Consider the following 19,120-nt stretch of genomic DNA (forward strand, 5'->3'; position numbering starts at 1 on the left):
CTTAAGAGGATGTGAAACAGTATGAGACCCACTTCTCAATTTTCCTCTTTACAGAAATAGGAAAACAAATGTCAACTATCACTCGAGTCAACAGCGACCCACATGTACATAAGACAATGCTTAGTGAATGCCCCCTTACTAGAAAAAGGAAGAAAAAACAGTTTACCATCATTAGCTTACCATGTAGCACTAATCGACAAGCTTTATCCAACGGTCCCCAACTGCTCCCAAGGGTTCCATGCTTTACTAAGGCTTTATGTAGGCAAAAGAAAATCTACAAACACACTCCTAAAACTCCCTCATAAAGAGGATGGTAAAACCGCCAACCCTTTCAAGTGTCATGGCATTATGTCATTGAAACCCTCAGACCATTAAAAACGCAAGCCACCACACCAAAGAAACCAAAAATAGCATAAATGTGAAAGCCACGTTTATCGACCAGCCAAAAAAACGTTGCTCCTCTTCAACAACTTCCCATGAAGACTGATAGCATTAACACCCACCCAAGTACATCATATACACCAAGAAAGCCACATTCACAGTTACACATTATTCATCATGAGAAAATGGTTATAGCTTTTGTAAGAACCTGCCTACATGAAAGTGTAGGCGCAAGGCGTCGAAAACATTACAATGGCATCCAGACAAAAAGTATCAGCATATGAGACTTGCAATTATCAATGGGGTAGAAAGCATCCTCCTTCTACAGTGACCAAGACGCATCCAGTGAGAACCATTAAAATGCCGCTTTCCACCTGGCAAGCTCTTTGAGTGCCTTTTACAAGGATGATGATGTCACATGGAAGGATAGAAGTCCTACAATAAAAATAGATATGAAGGGGTCAGTAAAATGTGTTGTTTGTAAGTCACACAGAATAAAACTAGTCCAAAATAGGAAAAACAACAAATGCTGACAGAGTAGCAGCCAAATCTGCTAAGCCATAAAATTTTGTTTGCAACCAAAGAGCAACCCCTGGTCCACAACCCTTGTGTGTATATGAAATACTACGAAGGTAGTGTAATAGAAAGAGGACCAAGATTGCCTCTGATTTAGACTCTTCAATTCACCTCGAAAAAAAATTGTACTCCTGATCCACTCCGACCGGCACATCCTCCACCCAATGAGCCAACCCAAATAAATAAAAAAAGGGTGAACTCCTAGATGTGTGAGTGGCAAAGATAGCCTTTCCTGCTTGAAGGACCTTCCCTGCATGATCTATAATACGGCCCTTCACAAAGAAGGTCCAAACACAAGCCCAGGTGAGAAGTCCAACTTAGAGCAAAGCTGATTGAATGAGCTCTCTCTCTCTCTCTCTCTCTCTCTCTCTCTCTCTCTCTCTCTGTGAACAAGCTGACACACTTGCTTAGGCTTAAGCTGCGCATGTTATTACAGTTTGTCAGTGCTCGTCAGCCCGAAAAGTTCACAATTTCCAGCATTTTACTAATTCGTAGGGTTCTGCTACAGCTAACAGACCCCGTCCACCATATTCGGCCTGTGGTAAGTCTTTTGAAGGAAGCAAGGGGGCTGCCATGGAAGCACAGGCTGTGCTGTTTTATGGCTGTGCCCAGCAAGTGTGAGGTTGTTCACTCATGTCGGGTCATGTCTAGCCAGGATTAGCTCGGGTTTTGGCTCTGTTCCATGGTCACATAGGCTCCTGGAGGCTTGGGATATTTTATCCCAGGCTCAAGTCTCACCCTATTTTTCCCTCTGTCTCTCCTATTTATTCTTCCACCTATCCCCTATTTTCCATGGTCATGGTGCTGGAGGAGTGGGTCGGGCAGGCTGCTGTCAGCCCTATATAGGCAGCCAGGGGGGTTTTACTTCCTTGCAGTGCAGATTAGCCCCAGTCATGGGCGCCCTCGCCTGGGCACCCCAGGGGCAGCTTGGCGTTTTTACACATGCTGGCAGGCTGGCGTTTTCCCTACAGATCAGCCAGCGTTTATGCATGGATCAGCCAGCTTTGTCATGCAGGGCAGTTCAGCCCCAGCTTTTTCTCTTAGGCAGCACATTATGGGCAGCAGGCTGGTTCCCTGGCGTTTTCCCCCTCGAAGCATCTACACGGAGATGAGTTGATCGCCATGTTGTAGAGCACCACAGTAGAGGTGTCACGTGCACATCTAACCCTATGTGTACGTGGACAAGCTACTTCATGGCAAGGGTTCAGTTCAGTTCAGTCAGCCTAGATTAGGAAGTGTTCTGGCACTTTTGTGAGTCTGTTCGCAGATGTCCAGACACTTAGATTAGATGCATATCCTCTGGTTGCACACAGCATGATCATCAGATTTCCATCAAAACCCATCAAGAGCATTTTTACAGGGCATAGACCTATTTTCCCTATTTTTGACATTTTTCTTATTATTTTTAAGTGACTTTTGTTGGGAAACTGGGTAGGGCAAACTAACCAAGCAAGTATATAAGTAAACCTAGCGCTAGCACTTTTGGGCAGAAGAGGCAGCAGGAAGACAGATCAGCCCTAGCGTTAGCAAATTCCCCAACAGACAGCAGGAAGGATCCCAAATCAGCCTAGCGTTTTTGCATCTGCAAGAGACCTAGCGTTTTTGCAGATCTTCGCGACAAAGTCAGCCTTTGCATCAGCGTTTTGCAATTTCAGCAGATAGACTCCGCAGTAGAACCCCCGAACCTCGCAGATCTCACCTTCCCGCAGCAGATCCTCGCCACACGGTCAGATCCATCGAAGTCTACAGTTTCCGCCCAGAAAACGCAGATTTCAGCATCTGCGTTTTCAGCGCGTTGTCGTTGCATCGTCGTCGTCGACATCGTCACCGACATAGAGTCGGAATTCAGCAGATAAAGATTTGCAAATTTCAGCCATTGGCGTTTTCAGATTTCAGCCCGTCTCGTCGTCGTTCTCATCGTCGTCGACGTCGTTGGCAAGTCCAAGCATTGTAGAGTTTTGTGCAATCAATAGTAGACCGCTCTCACCATAGAGAGTGGGGCCTTCGGAGTTTTGGTGTCGTATTCTTCTCTCTCTATCTCTCAGTCTCAGCACCTTCATTCACAGTGTTCACCACTTTGTTGTGTCTATTGCACTCTCTCACTAAAGGAACGGAAGGCTCTCCCTTCCGTAAGTAAAAGGAACCCTTGTGCACACTTCGGAGCACTCATCTTGAGCAAAGTTCAACTTTCACTTCCACTGCACCTTACATTGGTATCAGAGCTTTGGCAGTGTTCTGTATCACTCAAGGAAAGAACCACATAATTTTTTTTGCTTGTTGAGGTCGCACGTAACCCAAGTCCTCTTGGGCGTATCGATTCCTAATTGTGTTTTTGAAGAGTGACAGGAAACCCAAGAAAGAAGGGCTTCTCCAGCCTCCCCTTGTTTCTCTTTTCACTCATTGCGAGCGGACCGTGCACTTCACGGCCGGAAAATCAACGTGAGGTGGGAAAAAGCAACCTTGGTGTGAGCGCAAGGCCGCCAAGGGTGCGCCCGCGGGAAAGAGAAGAGCTTGGGTAAGAGAAGATCCTTGTCTAACACAGATTGCAAGCTAAAGAAGAACCTCAAGACCCTCAAGGACCTCAAGAAGCTCAAGAACCTCAAGACTCACGACCCCCAAGAACCCAAGAACCACAAGACCCAAGTTCCTCGTGAACTTAAGAACCCACGACTTCAGTGGATGGTCATCACCCAAAGCGGAATGGATACTTCGCATGAGAGTGATGAGCATGAAAGTAGCAAAGAAGAATTTTCCCCACCAGAGGTTTTTATGACCCTCTCCCTTCGATTAACACTAACTCCTATGGAGGCTTTTGCCAAGATGATGATGGACAGTAAGTTAGAAAGCGAAGAAAGAATCGTAGCCATGGAGCGTAAGTACCAAGAAAGAATGGCAGCAATAGCACGTGCAAGCGAGCAAGCCCGCTTGGAAACCAAAGTAAGAAAAGCAGAAAGAAAGGCCGACTTAGGGCGTGAGCGTAAACAAGCGCGCTTGGCAGCCGAACAGAGCGCTCGACACATGAAAGAGATGTTACAACTCTTTTCTCAAGTGCAGGCACAGATGCAAGAGATTCGGGAAAAGAAGACTCTCTCAGTCTCTTCTTCTCCAAATCATGACACACAAAATTTGAATGATAATGATAAGCATGATAATTTGAATGATAATGATGAGCATGATGATTTGGATGACAATGACAAGCATGATGATTTGCATGATCAAGATGTGATTTCTCACAAGCATGATGATTTGCAGGAAGATGTTGTGATTGTTCCCAAGGATGATGGTTTAGTTGATACTTTGTCTAGTGAAGCTAACCTCATTGCAGATTCGATCAATCACGAAGAACCGATCCTGGCTCTCGAGTCAAAGTCCAAAGAACCCCCACAGGAAGTATTATGTGTTCAAATGATTAGTCAGTACGCATTGTTCGAGTGTTGCATTCGTGATGCTTTCCTGTATTTTAGTCATCGTCCTTATGTGATCCCTTCTAGTAGGCATGACATATTGTACGATGAACATGATTCACACATGAATGAGCACGGATGTATGCAGATTACTCATGAAAAGATGAAATGTTTGCACCCAAGGAATTCACATTCCATGTCTCTTCCTTGGCATGACACAGTATTAGAAAGAACACAAGAAAGATTGAGCATCAAGCATCGGCATTTCCATTGTGTTTTGCCACAGTTGGTTGATTTAGATCAGAAAGTCAAGATTCGACCCCATTGTTTGTGTGTGTTTGATGAACGGTTTGGCACTCCGTCTCTATGTTCATCTCCATTGCATGCACAATTTTTTCGAAAGACTAGAATTTTTCCAGTCATTTTATATGAAATGGGTATGTTCATGTTTTTGTGTTGAAAGTGGTTTCAGAAATTTTCAGCCTCGGAAATTCTTGAAGAAGGTAGACACATGACTATAGACGAAGTTGAAGCATTGAAGGAGCCACAGATGACTTTGTGTCGCTTTCGGCGCGGCCCAAAGAAGCAAGCGTTGCAAACCTTTATGAAGTTCAAGTATCGCATGACCCACGCATCAGAGTGGGACGGCGCAGAGTTCTTTCCAGATTCTAGACCCTGTTGGCGATCTCACTCGACGCCATACAGTTCGGTACCAGTACCTCACTTTGAAAAGGAGGGGATATCACGTGCACATCTAACCCTATGTGTACATGGACAAGCACCTTCATGGCAAGGGTTCAGTTCAGTTTAGTCAGCCTAGATTAAAAGTATTCTGGCACTTTTGTGAGTCTGTTCGCAAACCGTGCATGTCCAAACACTTAGAGTAGATGCATATCCTCAGGTTGCACACAGCATGATCATCAGATTTCCATCAGAACCCATCAAGGGCATTTTTACGGTGCATAGACCTATTTCTCCTATTTTTCACTTATTATTTTTAAGTGACTTTTGTTGGGAAACTGGGTAGGGCAAACTGACCAAGCAAGTATATAAGTAAACCTAGCGCTAGCACTTTTGGGCAGAAGAGGCAGCAGGAACCTTGTGTTCATCAGGCACCTTCTCAGCAAGAACCCCCCCCCCCCCCCCCCCGGGCGGAACTCCTAGCGTTTTCAGCCACAAGAACAACCAACGTTTTCAGCCTTGCAGAGCCTCTAGCGTTTTTGCATTGCAGATCCACCAGGCGACAGCAGGACACAGCAGGACTTGGCGTTTTTTTAGTGTAGATCAACCCCGGCGACAACAAGAAGACAGATCAGCCCTAGCATTAGCAAATTCCCCAGCAGACAACATGCAGGATCCCAAATCAGCCTAGCGTTTTTGCATCTGCAAGAGACCTAGCGTTTTTGCAGATCTTCGCGACAAAGTCAGCCTTTGCATCAGCGTTTTGCAATTTCAGCAGATAGACTCCGCAGTAGAACCTCCGAACCTCCCAGATCTCACCTTCCCGCAACAAATCCTCGCCACACGATCAAATCCATCGAAGTTTGCAGTTTCAGCCCGGGAAACGCAGATTTCAGCATCTGCGTTTTCAGCACGTCGTCGTTGCATCGTCGTCATCGACATCGTCACCGACATAGAGTCAGAATTCAGCAGATAAAGATTTGCAGATTTCAACCATCAGCGTTTTCAGATTTCAGCCCGTCTCATCGTTGTCGACGTCGTCGGCAAGTCCAAGCATTGTAGAGTTTTGTGCAATCAATAGTAGATAGCTCTCGCCATAGAGAGTGGGGCCTTCGGAGGAGGGTTTGACAACATTCTGGTGTCGTATTCTTCTCTCTCTATCTCTCAGTCTCAGCACCTTCATTCACAGTGTTCACCACTTTGTTTGTGTACATTGCACTCTCTCACTAAAGGAACGGAGGGCTCTCCCTTCCGTAAGTAAAAGGAACCCTTGAGCACAGTTCGGAGCACTCATCTTGAGCAAAGATCAACTTTCACTTTTGCTGCACCTTACAAGAGGTGCATGCACATGAGAGGAGGTTCCATGCACCCTACACGAGACATGTTCACCTCTTCTCTCCAGATCAGTTCTCTTGCTTGAAGGAGATCCCACCAGAGCCTCAATTCCACAGGAAGCTAGGGCAGCCCATGACGAGACCATAATAGTGGTCTCAGGTGCAGGAGCAATTGGCAGTGCCAGTAGCAATCGCAGTTGTGTGTGTACTTGGGTATATCCCTTGTCATGTCAATTCTATGCCAAACCACCCTTGGTCACTTGTATGAGCAAATTGTTATCAACATGGTGAGCCTTTCCCAGATCTCTCTCTCTCTCTCTCTCTCTCTCTCTCTCATTCTACCTATGTGATCTCTCCTCTACACAAGTCTGCCTTGTTCATGTGTTTGGCATTCCAGGTGTTCTAGATCAAAGTCGAGGTACCACCGGATCACGAGCCAAGACTTGTCTTCATCGCATCTTCCGGTGCCACCATTGACATGGTATCAAAGCTCTGATATGGCTGATCCGGTGCGGTCTTGGACATGATTGAGAGAGAAGAAGTTGGGTTAAAGGCCCAAATGGACCCCTTTTGTGTATAGTTTAAAGGTTATTAACCTTTGGCCAAGTTCACATTGAACTTGGCCACTAACTTTAAAATTGGTCCTATACTTTTAATAAAGGAAAGGTGAGTCATTTTACTCACTAATTCTTCCCCTTCCAAAATCTAACGCTACCTCTCTCTCCCCCTCTTCATTCCGCTAGCGCCCACCTCTCTGCTTGCACTCGCCCCTCTCCAAGGTACACCCTACACTTCTTCGCGTGCTCTATCACTTGCACACACCCCTCCGCGCTCATCATCTGGAATCAGAGCCCAATTAGGGTTTGCTCCCAAACCTACAAACGCTGATTTTCAACCAAGGAGGTCAACTTTCACGCGAGATTTTGCAATTTCATCGCCAAAGGACTCGTCCCGGACACTAGAGAGCTCCCGGCAAGTCAAATTGACCTAAAACAAGCTGAAATTAGGTCAAAATCAGCAAAGTACAGGCTATAACAGTAAAATACAGGTTTTGCAAATGATGTATTAAGGTGTGGGAACATCTTTGCTAAGTCCCCGCCACCCAAAAACACTGAAATTGCCGAAAAACAGGTCCTAAAATAGGTGTTTTCAGCAAATTTCAGATTTACGCAGGTTTTTTGCAAGTGTTTTTATGATGCGACTACATTGGGGAAAGTGCAAATTGATGCAATCTACGCACATTTGACAAGTTTTGGCTCTGTATGACCATTTGTGGCTCAATTTCATGCAATTTGATGCTACAAATTGGGGCATGCTTTTAAAGGCTATGTATTAGCCTTATGTATGTTTTGTGAGGTTAAAAACAACTAAAATTGTTGTTTTTTAGCACAAATTCGCTCGCTGAAATTTCCTGCGCATAAATTTCAGAAATTGTTTTTTGTGCTTAAATCGACCTATTTTGCCCCAAATTGCTCCTGTGACCATTTGGAGCTGTAGTGCACACCTCTGTGAGGCTATCCTCTGGTTTTTGTGCATTTTGCCCAAAAATTCAGCGTATTAGCTCTCTTATTCGTGCAACTATGGCCTCATCTTCTTCGGATGTGAAGAATCTCTTCGAGATTAGGAGGTTCAATGGAGCAGGTTTTGATCTTTGGAAAGACAGGATCCAGGGAATTCTATTTCTTAAGGATTGTGAAGGAGCACTTGAACAAGTAAAGCCACAGAATATGACGGATGAAGCATGAGTTAGCCTGAACAGGAAGGCTGTTACATACATTAAAATGGCCATGACCGATGAGACGGTCATTGATGTGAAAGGTCTCATAAGTGCTTTTGCTGTGTGGGAGAAGTTAAAGGGAATGTATGAGAATACAACGCCTGTCAACCAAGTGCATTTGATGCGAAAACTTGTAGGCATGCAACTAGATGAGTCCAAGAGCGCTGCAGAGCACTTGTCGTTGTTCACAGGTACTTTGTCGCAGTTACAGGATTCAGGCTTGCCCCCTTTTGATGATAAGCTGAAAGCTATCTTCTTACTTATGACCTTACCTCAGAGTAACAGGGAACGGACGGAACGGACCCATCCCGTTCCCGCAACACGTTCCCGGCCAAGTTGGGTCCCCGAAACGGAAACGGCAACGGAACGGCGTTCCGTTCCTGGGTGTAACCGGAACGGCTGGGCGGAACGGACAGGGAACGGCCGAACCGGAACGGAAACGCGGGAGCGGAACGGAACGGGAATGGCAAATTTCAAATTTTGAAAAAAATGACCGTTTTTTAAAAAAAACAGGGGGCGTTTAGGGACCGTTTTTGAACGTTTGGGGGAGGAGTAGACTCTAACTCCTATATAATGCCTCAAGGGCAAGGTTGAGAGCTCATAGCCTCATCCTTCCCTCAAGGCTCAAGCTCTCTACGTCGGCTCTAGCCTCTTCCAAGTTCCTCAAGCCTCAAGGCTCAACCTTCAAGGCTTCAAGCTCTCTCTCCTTCTCCCTTGGGCCTCAAGGCTTTAAGCCTCAAGGCTCAAGTGAAAGCTCACTCTCCCTCTCTCCATCTCTCCCTTTTCCTCTCTCTCTCACGGCTCGCCATCTCTCCATAATACATATCTCCCTCTCCCTATCACTCCATCTCTCCCTCTCCCTCTCCCTATCTCTCCCGAGTCCCTCTCCCTTTCTCTCTCAAGCTCCCTCCCTCTCTCGAGTCTCACATGGTGCAAGCTTCCGCATCAAGTGAACGTGTGCCCTTGGGTGCGAAGAAGAAGAAGGAGGAAGTATCATGGTGGGACGAAGTGCATCCCGAGTGTTGGGAAAGTCCGGTGGTGCCCGTGCATGGAAGTGCAAACTATGCGGCTTCGAGAGGCAATCCGGCACAACCAAAGTCCGCGCTCACCTCCTTAAGCTAGAGGGACAACAAGTGGCAATATGCAAGGAGGTCAACGAGCATTTGTTGAAGGTCTTTCAAGCCAAGGATGCCGCCATCAAAGCCAACAAGGAAGAGAAGGATGCAGCCAAGCCGAAGTGCCCTGCAATCGACCCCAACGATTTTCTCTTTCCCTCTTCTACACCTTCTTCGTCCATCGGTGGTAATAGTAATGCGGCGACGGCGGAGACGGGGGCAACATCATTTCGATCGCCATTCTCAACCCCTAATACTACGCCGGTCTCCGCTCCCAAGCCGCACCAACGCACTCTACATGCCACTTGGGATCCGAAAAGGAAGGAGGATGTGGATGCAAGTGTTGCACGCTTCTTCTATCATGACCACATTCCCTTCATAAAGGCTCGGTAAGATATTCCTCCATTTTTGGATTTAGATATATTGACCAATTTATTAATTTAATTTTGAATCCTAATACCTATGTGTTACCTCTTATGTGTAGGTCAGAGTACTTCAAGACTATGTGCACAAGGATAGGAGAGTATGGGGCACGATATGTGCCACCCTCTTCCGAGGCCCTCCGCACTACTCTACTCGATAGAGAGAAGGCCGTTGTGGAGATGGCAACCCTTAACATGAAGAGGCAATGGACCAAGTATGGAGTGACCCTCATTGCGGATGGATGGAGCGACACCAGGAGGAGATCCATTCATGGCATTGTTGCCTATTCCAAAGGGGAAATGTATTTTGCCCACTCCCATGATGCTACAGAAACAGGAAAATCAGCCGATGTCCTTGCAGGAGAGTGGGCCTCCGCCATAGAGACCATTGGGTCCGAACTTGTGATAGGGCTAGTCATTGATGGGGAGGCATCGAACAGGGCAGCCGGGGCTATTTTAGAAGGCACATACCCCCACATCATGGTGTCCTTTTGTATGGCGCATTGCCTTAACAACCTCCTGAAGGATTTCGGCAAACTACCTTGGATAGAGCCTCTCTTTGCATCTACAACCAAAGTGGTTTCTTTTGTCAACAACCACAACGTCCTTCGAGCAGAGTTCTTGAAGCGGTCGGGGGGGGGAAAGTTCTTCTCAAGTATTGTGAGACCCGCTTCGCCTACAACTTTCTTATGGTAGGCCGATTTGTGGAGTGTCAGAGTGCAGTGCGGCAGCTCTTCATTAGTACAGAGTTTGCTGAGACTTCCCATGCACGTACAGCAGCAGGGATCATTTGTACAGAGAAGGTAGAGGATCCAGAGTTCTGGGAGTCTCTCAAGACTCTTGACAAAATGGTAAAACCAGTGATTCACTTGCTTAGAGTGATAGATGGTATGCAACCTTGTGTTGGCAAGGTTTATGAAGCAATGGATCGCATGGTGGAGGCGCTTGGAGATCTTGAGAAGGACCCAGATAGGCTTGAAGAAATCAAAGACCTATGCAGCAGCAGGTGGAACTCCTATAGTTCACCTCTTCATGGTGCAGCTTTTGTGTTGGATCCAAAGTTCCAAGGTGCAGGACAGGAGCATGATTCAAAGGTAAATACACATTGGAACACTATTTTGAAGAGGCTTCACCCTGATAGAGACATGCAGCGCAAAATCAAGGATCAGCTTGCATTTTACAGGGATATGCGAGGATCATTTGGGACTGCCGATGCCCAAATTGATCGCACCAAGATTTCCTCGGTCTTGTGGTGGCAAGAAAATGGTTCAGATGGTCCTGATCTTCAGCGACTTGCTATCCGCATTCTCAGCCAAGCGGTTAGCTCCTCTTGCTTGGAGCAATTGTGGAGTGTTTACAGCCACATTGCATCTAGAAAGAGGAACCGACTTGGAGTGGAGAAAGCAAATGACCTTGTTTTTGTCAGTGCAAACTTACGAATGCTTTGCAAGTCAGCATCTAAAGTGACAGACCCTTTTCTACAGTGGGAGATGGAGGCAGAGGCAGAGGTGCTTGGAGAGGCGGCAGCATCTACACATGAGGATGAGCCTATGCAGGAGGATTGGGATGATATTCATGAGATCCAGGACACCACTACAGATTGGGAGGCAGGAGGCTCTTCTCAAGCATGACTCATGAGTCATGACTGATTGCTCCTTATATCTTTTTGTAGCGCCTTGGCTGGCCTTGTAAGCCATCGTCATGATCTATCTAGTATCATTGTTTTGCTCCAAGCTTTTGTGTGGAGTCTGGACTCTTTTAATTTTAAGTTAAGTTAATGTCCTTTCTATGAAGAATCGAGATGCTTCTGTGTCATGTGAATGGTGGATTCGTGTCATGAGTCATGACCGCACCTTAAGACTTAAGCATCATTGCAAAGCATGCCTAAATAGGATTCTACTTGGAGTATTGAGTGTGTGTGGCTCTCTACTAACATATAGGTTGAATCCACCCTAATTTAAGCATAATTCGAGTTTACCGTTCCGGCCCCCGTTCCCGTTCCGCTTTTTCGGGGGCCCCCCGTTCCGGAAACGTTCCGGAGGCCCTCGTTCCCGTTCCGGGTAACTTTGCCTTACCTGAGTCACGAGAAACATTGGTGGTTTCATTGTCCAATAACCCCAATTTGACCTTTGATGGTGTTAGGGGTTCTATCTTGAATGAGGAAATCAGGAGGAAAGCAAGTGGAGAGGGAGGCAGCTCTGCCAACATGGTTAGAGGCAAGACAGAAAAGAAGAATGCCTATACACAAAGGAGTACGAGTAAGAGTAAGGAAAGGGGAAATGCCAGCAAAGGCAAGAGTGATGTGACTTGCTATCAGTGTGGCAATGAAACGAATACGGAGATGGATCTCCCGGCTACAGAGGCCGCCTACAGATACGCATCAGACAAACCACCCGACCATAGCCACCATCCGACAGCTCCCCCGTGCTGGGGCCAGCGTCCGAGGACGTAGCCGTGCACCTGTAAGACCGAGCGTCCCATACCACCCGGCCTCACCCCCTCGAGGTGACCTCGTGCACTCCTAGCCTCGCGGGTCGATAACTGTAAATGAGGCCTTGGCCTCCCTTTTATAATAATGGTCGGCCACACTGGCCGAGTTCACACTATGCACCCGGACACTGGACGCCCATCCCCACGGCGTCTGGGCTAGATCCCCTCTCCTTTGAACGGGACATAGCATACTTCCCCTCTTAAGAACCATTGATGTCCTCATCAATGAAGTGGGGATACTGAGCCTTCAAAGCTCTAACAGGTTCCCAAGTAGCAAACCTTTCAGATTGACCCTTCCATTTAATTAAGTACTCGTCATAAGCCTTTTGACGTGAATGACGGGTACGATGATCTAAAACTGCTTCTGGTTCTCGAAAAAATATACTCAGTTTACATATCTTGCCATACATTTTCCTCGATAGGCACAACAACGTCGGCTTCGCCCAATTTCACTGTAAGGCGGCTGACATGAAACACTTGATGTACACTAACATCCGAAGGAAGAGCCAGTTTGTAGGCAACTTGGCCAATTTTCTTTGTGATCAGGAACGGACCACAATATCTAGTTGAAAGCTTATAATGCTTTCCTGTTCGCATAGTCTTGGAATCCTTGGGTATCTTCAGATAGACCCATTGTCCCACATCTAGAGTCCTTGGAGACCTCTTTTGGTTAGCATAAGTAGTGACTCGGTCACGAGCCGTTCTTATACTATCCTTAGCCAATTCAAGCATTTCCTGCATGTCATACAGGAAATCACGAGCTTGGTGTTCCTTGACTTTCTCTAAGCCAATAGCAATCGGGGATTTAGGCTCGAATCTATACATCAGCATGAATGGGCTAAATCCAGTAGAGAATGCTTGCTACTATTATAGACAAACTCTAGCTGTGGAAGATACCTTTTCCAATCAGATTGCCTGTGAGAGACATAGGCTCTCAACATGTCCTCTAACGTCTAATTCATCCTCCCAGTTTGTCCGTCGGACTCAGGATGGTCAAAAGACGACATACTCAACTTCGTCTGAAGATGAGCAAACACATCTCGCCAAAATCGGCCAATGAACTTAGTATCTCGATCACTGACTATATCCTCTGCTAGACCATACAGCTTATAAAGCTGATTGACAAATAAAACCGCCAACTCATGGCTTTTTACTGTCGACTTCGTTGGTATAAACTTCGCCATTTTTGCGAGTCTATCGACTACAACCCAAATAGCGTCATTGCCCCGACTAGTATTTAGCAAACCAACGATGAAGTCCATGGAAATACTCTGTCACTTGGCATCCGGGATTTCCAATGGATGTAGCAGGCCAGCTTTCCTAAGGCGCTCTGCCTGATTGACCTGACACTAAGCGCATCTCTTCACATAGCTCTCTATGTAAGAGCGCATTCTTGGCCAATAGAAATATCGCTTGACCAAAGCCAAAGTTCTCTGGATGCCTGGGTGCCCAGCGCTAGGAACATCGTGGCATTCGCACAAAATCCTTTGTTGAATCTCATCGATTTCCGACACGCAGACTTTACCATTTCTGAACAATAGTCCACCTCTAATGGAATATTGTCGATGTCTCGTCTCTCCAGCACGACTCACTTGGGTCTCCGGACCACCCAAGCCTGTATGCGAGTCATGTCCCTCTTCATCCTCGTTCCATATCTTGCCAAAATGGCCATCAGAACGACATAGCCCTCCGAGAGAGAGATAGAAATCCATCGAGATTTCAGCCATAGACAAGGCATTAACCTCAAGAATCTTGTTGAGCGCATCGGCAACTCGATTGTTGGATCCTTTTCTATAACGGATCTCAAAGTCAAACTCTTGCATAAGCTCAACCCATCTAGCCTTCCGGCCTCTGAGATCACCCTGATCACAGATATAGCGCAAGGAATGATGATTTGTTCATGCAACAAACGTAGAGCCATACAGGTAGTGCCGCCATTTCCTCAAGGCGTGGACTACGGCGTAAAGCTCCTTCTTATACGTTGGATAACGCATCTCAGCGTCAGAAAGTTTCTTACTTTCAAACGCAACAGGACGTCCATCCTGGTATAATGCCGCACCAATAGCATAATCACTAGCATCCGTTTCAACCACAAACGGTTTGCTAGGATCCACAATGTGTAATATTGGCGTAGTAGTCACCAAGTGCTTTACTGTCCGAAAGCTCTCGTCGAGACGCTCATTCCAGACAATAGGGGGATTACCTTTACGATGAGGACCCGAAGTCTTCGGCCCTTTCACCCCTCCTTTTAAAAGTTGCGTAAGCAGAGCAACAACTTTAGAGTAATTCTTGATAAACTTGCGAAAGAATCCAGTAAAGCCTAAAAAGGACTTTACTTAGCGTACATTCTTCAGAATGGGCCAATTTCGCACTTTATCCAATTTTTCAGGGTCAACGCGAATTCCATCGCCAGTAATGATGTGACCAAGTACAGAAGCTCTTTCTTAAAGAATTCACACTTAGAAGCCTTAGCGTAAAGCTTCTCAGTTCTCAGTACTTCGAGAACAGCGCGTATCTGCGCTAGGTGCTCAGGCAAACTTCGACTGTAGATCAAGATATCATTGAGAAATACAGCAACGAAGTTGCCTAAAAATGGTCTCAGCAAATCATTCATCATCTGCTGAAACGTAGCCGGAGCATTGGTCAAACCAAAAGGCAAGACCAAAAACTCGTAGTGACCATAACGCGTATGGAAGCCTGTCTTAGGAATATCTTCCAGTTTGATCCGTATATGATGATAGCCTGATCGCAAGTCTATCTTCGTAAAATACAACGCTCCATGGAACCGATCTATCAGATCGTCCATGCGTGGGAGCGAATACTTGTTCTTGACAGTGAGCTTATTCAACCCCTTGTAATCCATGCAAAAGCGCATAGTGTTATCCTTCTTTCGAGAAAGTAACACTTGGCGCCCCCCACAGGGACTTACTTGGTTGAACAAAACCCCTGTCGAGATAATCTTTCAGCCGCCACTGAATCTCGTCCTCTTCGGTTTTACTAAACCAATAGGGTTGCTTTGAGAAGGGTTGGCTACCAGCCACCAATTCAATGCCATGATCTACTCTCGAAGGCGGCAAGCCAGGAGGTAGATCATCATGAGAGATCATCATGAGAAATCAGTCATGATTCCTCAGATAAGGTTGGATTCGTCGGAATCCCCAAGTTCAACAGAAGAACATGAAACATTTTTACGAAATTCAGTGACAGAAGTACCAAGCACTAATGAATCAAACCAAGCAGATGGTACACATTGATAAAAGTCAACATCAGAAGACTTTATTTCTTTATACATTTCCAAAGCAGTAACTGGTATTGCAAAACATTATTTACAGACTTCTGATTACAAAGCAACACAGATACATGAGGCATGTTCTGCTTAACAAAAACAAGAGAGTGATGTACATAGTCTATATACAATGAGTCTTGTTTATCATAAAACCATGGAATTCCTAAAATAACATCTGCTCTGTCCAGGCGCATGATGTGGAAATCCAGGTTCTCTTTGTAATCAGCCAGCTCGAGCGACAAGTTTGGAACCATCCGATTCCATACATCCGTATCCACGCCACGAGCCATCTTCACGCGATACTCATGGTCACTGTCCCGCGTCCGCAGGCTCAGTTTCTGAACCAATTTTGCATTCACAAAATTGTGTGAGCTTCCATTATCAAGGAGTACGGTCACATCGTGACCATTGATCTTCTCGGGGAAACGAAGAAGATCGTGCTTACCAAACACTTTGGTGCTAAAAGTACAGTTAGTGCATGAACTGTGCGCTAAATGATGGATTTCAATTTGAACAACATCAGAGTTACCTGAGATCTCGTGAATCTGAACCGAAGGACGGCCTTGCGGTTTCTGCGTCTTCTTCTTCTTGGGGCAATCCTTGATTTGGTGATCCGTCTGGTCACATCCGAAGCAAGCCCCCTTCTTCACTGAATCAGCAACTGAAGCATTTCTGGCTTTCTTCTTCTCCTGAGAAGATCTTGGCGGTGATTTGGACTTATGCTGGAATCGGGGTCGCTTCCTCGAAGCACCCTCACCGGATTGATGGTCTGCAAATCTTTTCTTCTCATAGTTTGCTCCATTTATCAAATAGAACGTCCTGGCCTTTGCCACTGCATCCTCGACATCAGTCGGGGCTTTGTCTTTAATTAAGGCCCAACGGTAGTCCTCATGCAATCCCAGCAGATACATATGCACAGCGTGCGTAGAATCCACCTTGCAGAAGGTGAGTGAAATTGGAGCTGATCTCCTGAGATAGCTAATTCCAGTGTTAAAAGATTTCGGCTATTGATGATGTGTTGATTTAGACAGTCGACTGGACAGAGAATCAGAAACTGAACTGGAATTTATCTACTGGAATGAGAATCAGACTATGTACTGAGAATAATATTCAGATTCAGATTCAGAGTACTGGACACAGAGTAAGTGTGACTGGAATATCTGTCGTGATTGGAATTACAGATAAAAGATTACAATGAGTATGATATGATTTACAGAGAGAATACAGCCGACAACAACTGCCAATGATTGACAACTCAAGTACAAATGCCGCCGAAATGCTAACCCAAATGCCAACCCGGTTACAATGTAATGGGCCTTATTTATACACCTTGGGTTTACCATACTAATTACTGTAGTAATTACTAACTAATTCGCTGCCCGTCTCATAAGAGAACGTTCCCACTTAGTGAAGCAGTCTCAGCCGTCTACATCCTTCCCTCCTTTCTTGAATTTTGGCAAGATTCCAAAATTTCTGAAAAATTCCCCTGTCTGATTCTGATTTGAGACTGAAAAATCCATCGTCTAGTTCTGATGTTGGGGATTGGACTTGACCAATGATAGAGTGGCCATACAAAGATTGCGAGAGGCAGCTGAAAAGGCCAAGGTAGAGCTCTCGTCGTCTAACAAACTAATATCAACCTTCCAGCTGAGGAAGAAAAGTCGCCACTGAATTATGAGATGGAACTACCCAGTATCCTTCCATTGAACCATCTTCCGTTTGCCCTTTGACCTGGATGGCGCCTAAGAAGTCCCAGTACCAGCATTCTCCTTCTGAATCAGTTGGTAAATAGCCTCCTGCTCAAGCTGACCCCGTCTCTATGTGGTCATCTCTACTTCATAAGGCGTGAGGGAATGATAGGTTTTGGTGTCAGGATCATAGAGTGTGCGTCTGCCTTTGGTGATCCTGGTTCTAGCCAGCTTATGACAATGTGAAGCAGTATGGATCCATCCTTCTGGAAGAGGCTGATTAGTTTTGACCCGAGCTTCGAAAAGAATCTCGGCCATCTCCCTATACTGTGGTGCCAGGCCCGCCTTAGCTGCAATATCCTTTTCCGGCAATTTAGAGGATTCAACAATAAGTTGCAGCAACTAATTAGTGATCTTGGTTAGGCCCCTGATCTGAATCTTCCACTGACCCATACACATCCGGATCCTGTGCATCTCCTCTTTCAGTGCATGAATATCATTGAGTTGGAGAGCATCATTGAACAGTGTTTGCCAAGTTTTTTATTCCACAGTCGATCGCTCATACCAATCTTGGAGCTCATCAATAATCTTAAAGTATGTAAGGCGATCAACTGGTTCTGGATGTTAAGGATAAAGTGCTGGAAAAAATCTTGGCAGCTCCATCTCTCTTGCTGGAAAGGCATACAAGAGAACTGGAGAATCAGGCACGAATTCTAAAAAATTGAGGACAGCCTGGTTCTCTTGCTGCATCATCTTTCTGGTGATTCTCACTAGCTGAAACAATTTGCGGAGAGCAATTGCCTGTTCTCCGACCGACATTCTAGTCTGAGGTCCTTTACTAGTGGTTGTTTGATCCTCAAGAATAGCCCTTACTCTTTGATCCAAGACTCCTCTGGCACTTTGCATCTGTACCAAAACTTCTTTCAATTGTTCCCTAACATCCTTCATACATTTATAGGTCGGTTTATTTCCCAGCAAAAGTTCTAATTCAAGAGCGAGAGAGCGACAATCTGCAGTAGACTGTCTTTGCAAGTGTGGGTTGGTCACTCTCTCTTCAGAAGTGATTATCCATTCAGGAACCCTTTCCAGCAGCTGGACTGTGCTGGGATGCGCAGGTAAACGGCAAGTTTCTTGATCATGAAAAGCCGCTGATTTCCAATGCTCCACCATTTCCCCGGTCCCAACATACAGCCTCTAAAACCGTTCCAGATCATACGGGAGATCATCATCCTCCAGATATTGTCTGGTTATGGAAGCCTGCTGATGTCTCAATTGCCTGTTCAGGGTAATAAGCTGCAAGGAAGGCTGTTGATCAGCCACCGGTCCCTCATCTCGAACTTTGCTTTTCCCTTCAGCCTCCCTACTGAGCTTGGATTGATTTGTTGGCTGATTCCCAGTGTGACTGGGATGTTGTTCTCCTGACTGCTGATTACCCGACTGGTGCCCTTCATTCTGGCCTTCCTGCTGGCCCTCATTCTGGCCTGGCTGGTCTCGCTGTGACTGACCTCCTTCAGTTGGCTTTGTTCCATCAGTACCAGGTCCTGGAGGTAGAGATGGAGGTGGGGTATCATCATTATTATTTGTATGCCCTTCTTCTTGGTCATCCTCCTCCTTATCAGCTCCTTCGTCCTTATCTTCTTCTTCCTTGCCTTCTTCTGCTTCATTCAGGGAATTCTGCTGCTCAATATAATCCAGTATTGCTTGATTCATCAGAGCATTATTATACTCAGTCACTTTGTCCTGCAAATCGCTCTGCATAGTTTCCATGAGAGACTTCAAATTTTCAAGATCAAAGACAACATTGCCTGTTGGATTTAAAATTTCAGAAAGGCTATTATAAATGTATCTGTCAGTGAGGGACGCCTTCAGAGCTGTATGGCGAATAAACAAGGAGTTGAAGTCAACTCTCTTCATTTCCAGCATCGTTTCAATCCGTTCTGCAGCTCTCAGCGCTTCATTCCTTTGT

General features: G+C 45.9%; 2 protein-coding genes across 2 annotated transcripts in view; one reads left to right on the top strand and one right to left on the bottom strand.

Moving 5' to 3' along the window:
• Window positions 1-462: 462 nt before the first annotated feature.
• Window positions 463-19,120, bottom strand: part of LOC147424868 (uncharacterized) — a 60,688-nt gene continuing 42,030 nt past the window's right edge. Inside the window, exon 5 of the mRNA XM_086499663.1 lies at window positions 463-816. Within this exon, the coding sequence (XP_086355789.1) occupies window positions 779-816 (38 nt within the window). The 3' untranslated portion in view covers window positions 463-778. The remainder of the gene's footprint in view (window positions 817-19,120) is intronic.
• On the top strand, window positions 5,521-11,450 carry LOC147424869 (uncharacterized). The gene has a single exon (XM_086499832.1). The coding sequence runs from the start codon at window positions 10,380-10,382 to the stop codon at window positions 11,319-11,321; it is 942 nt and encodes a 313-aa protein (XP_086355958.1). The 5' UTR covers window positions 5,521-10,379; the 3' UTR covers window positions 11,322-11,450.

Source organism: Adiantum capillus-veneris, chromosome 25 (genome assembly GCF_014529385.1).
Source record: "Adiantum capillus-veneris isolate H3 chromosome 25, ASM1452938v2, whole genome shotgun sequence".
Lineage (NCBI taxonomy): Eukaryota > Viridiplantae > Streptophyta > Polypodiopsida > Polypodiales > Pteridaceae > Adiantum > Adiantum capillus-veneris.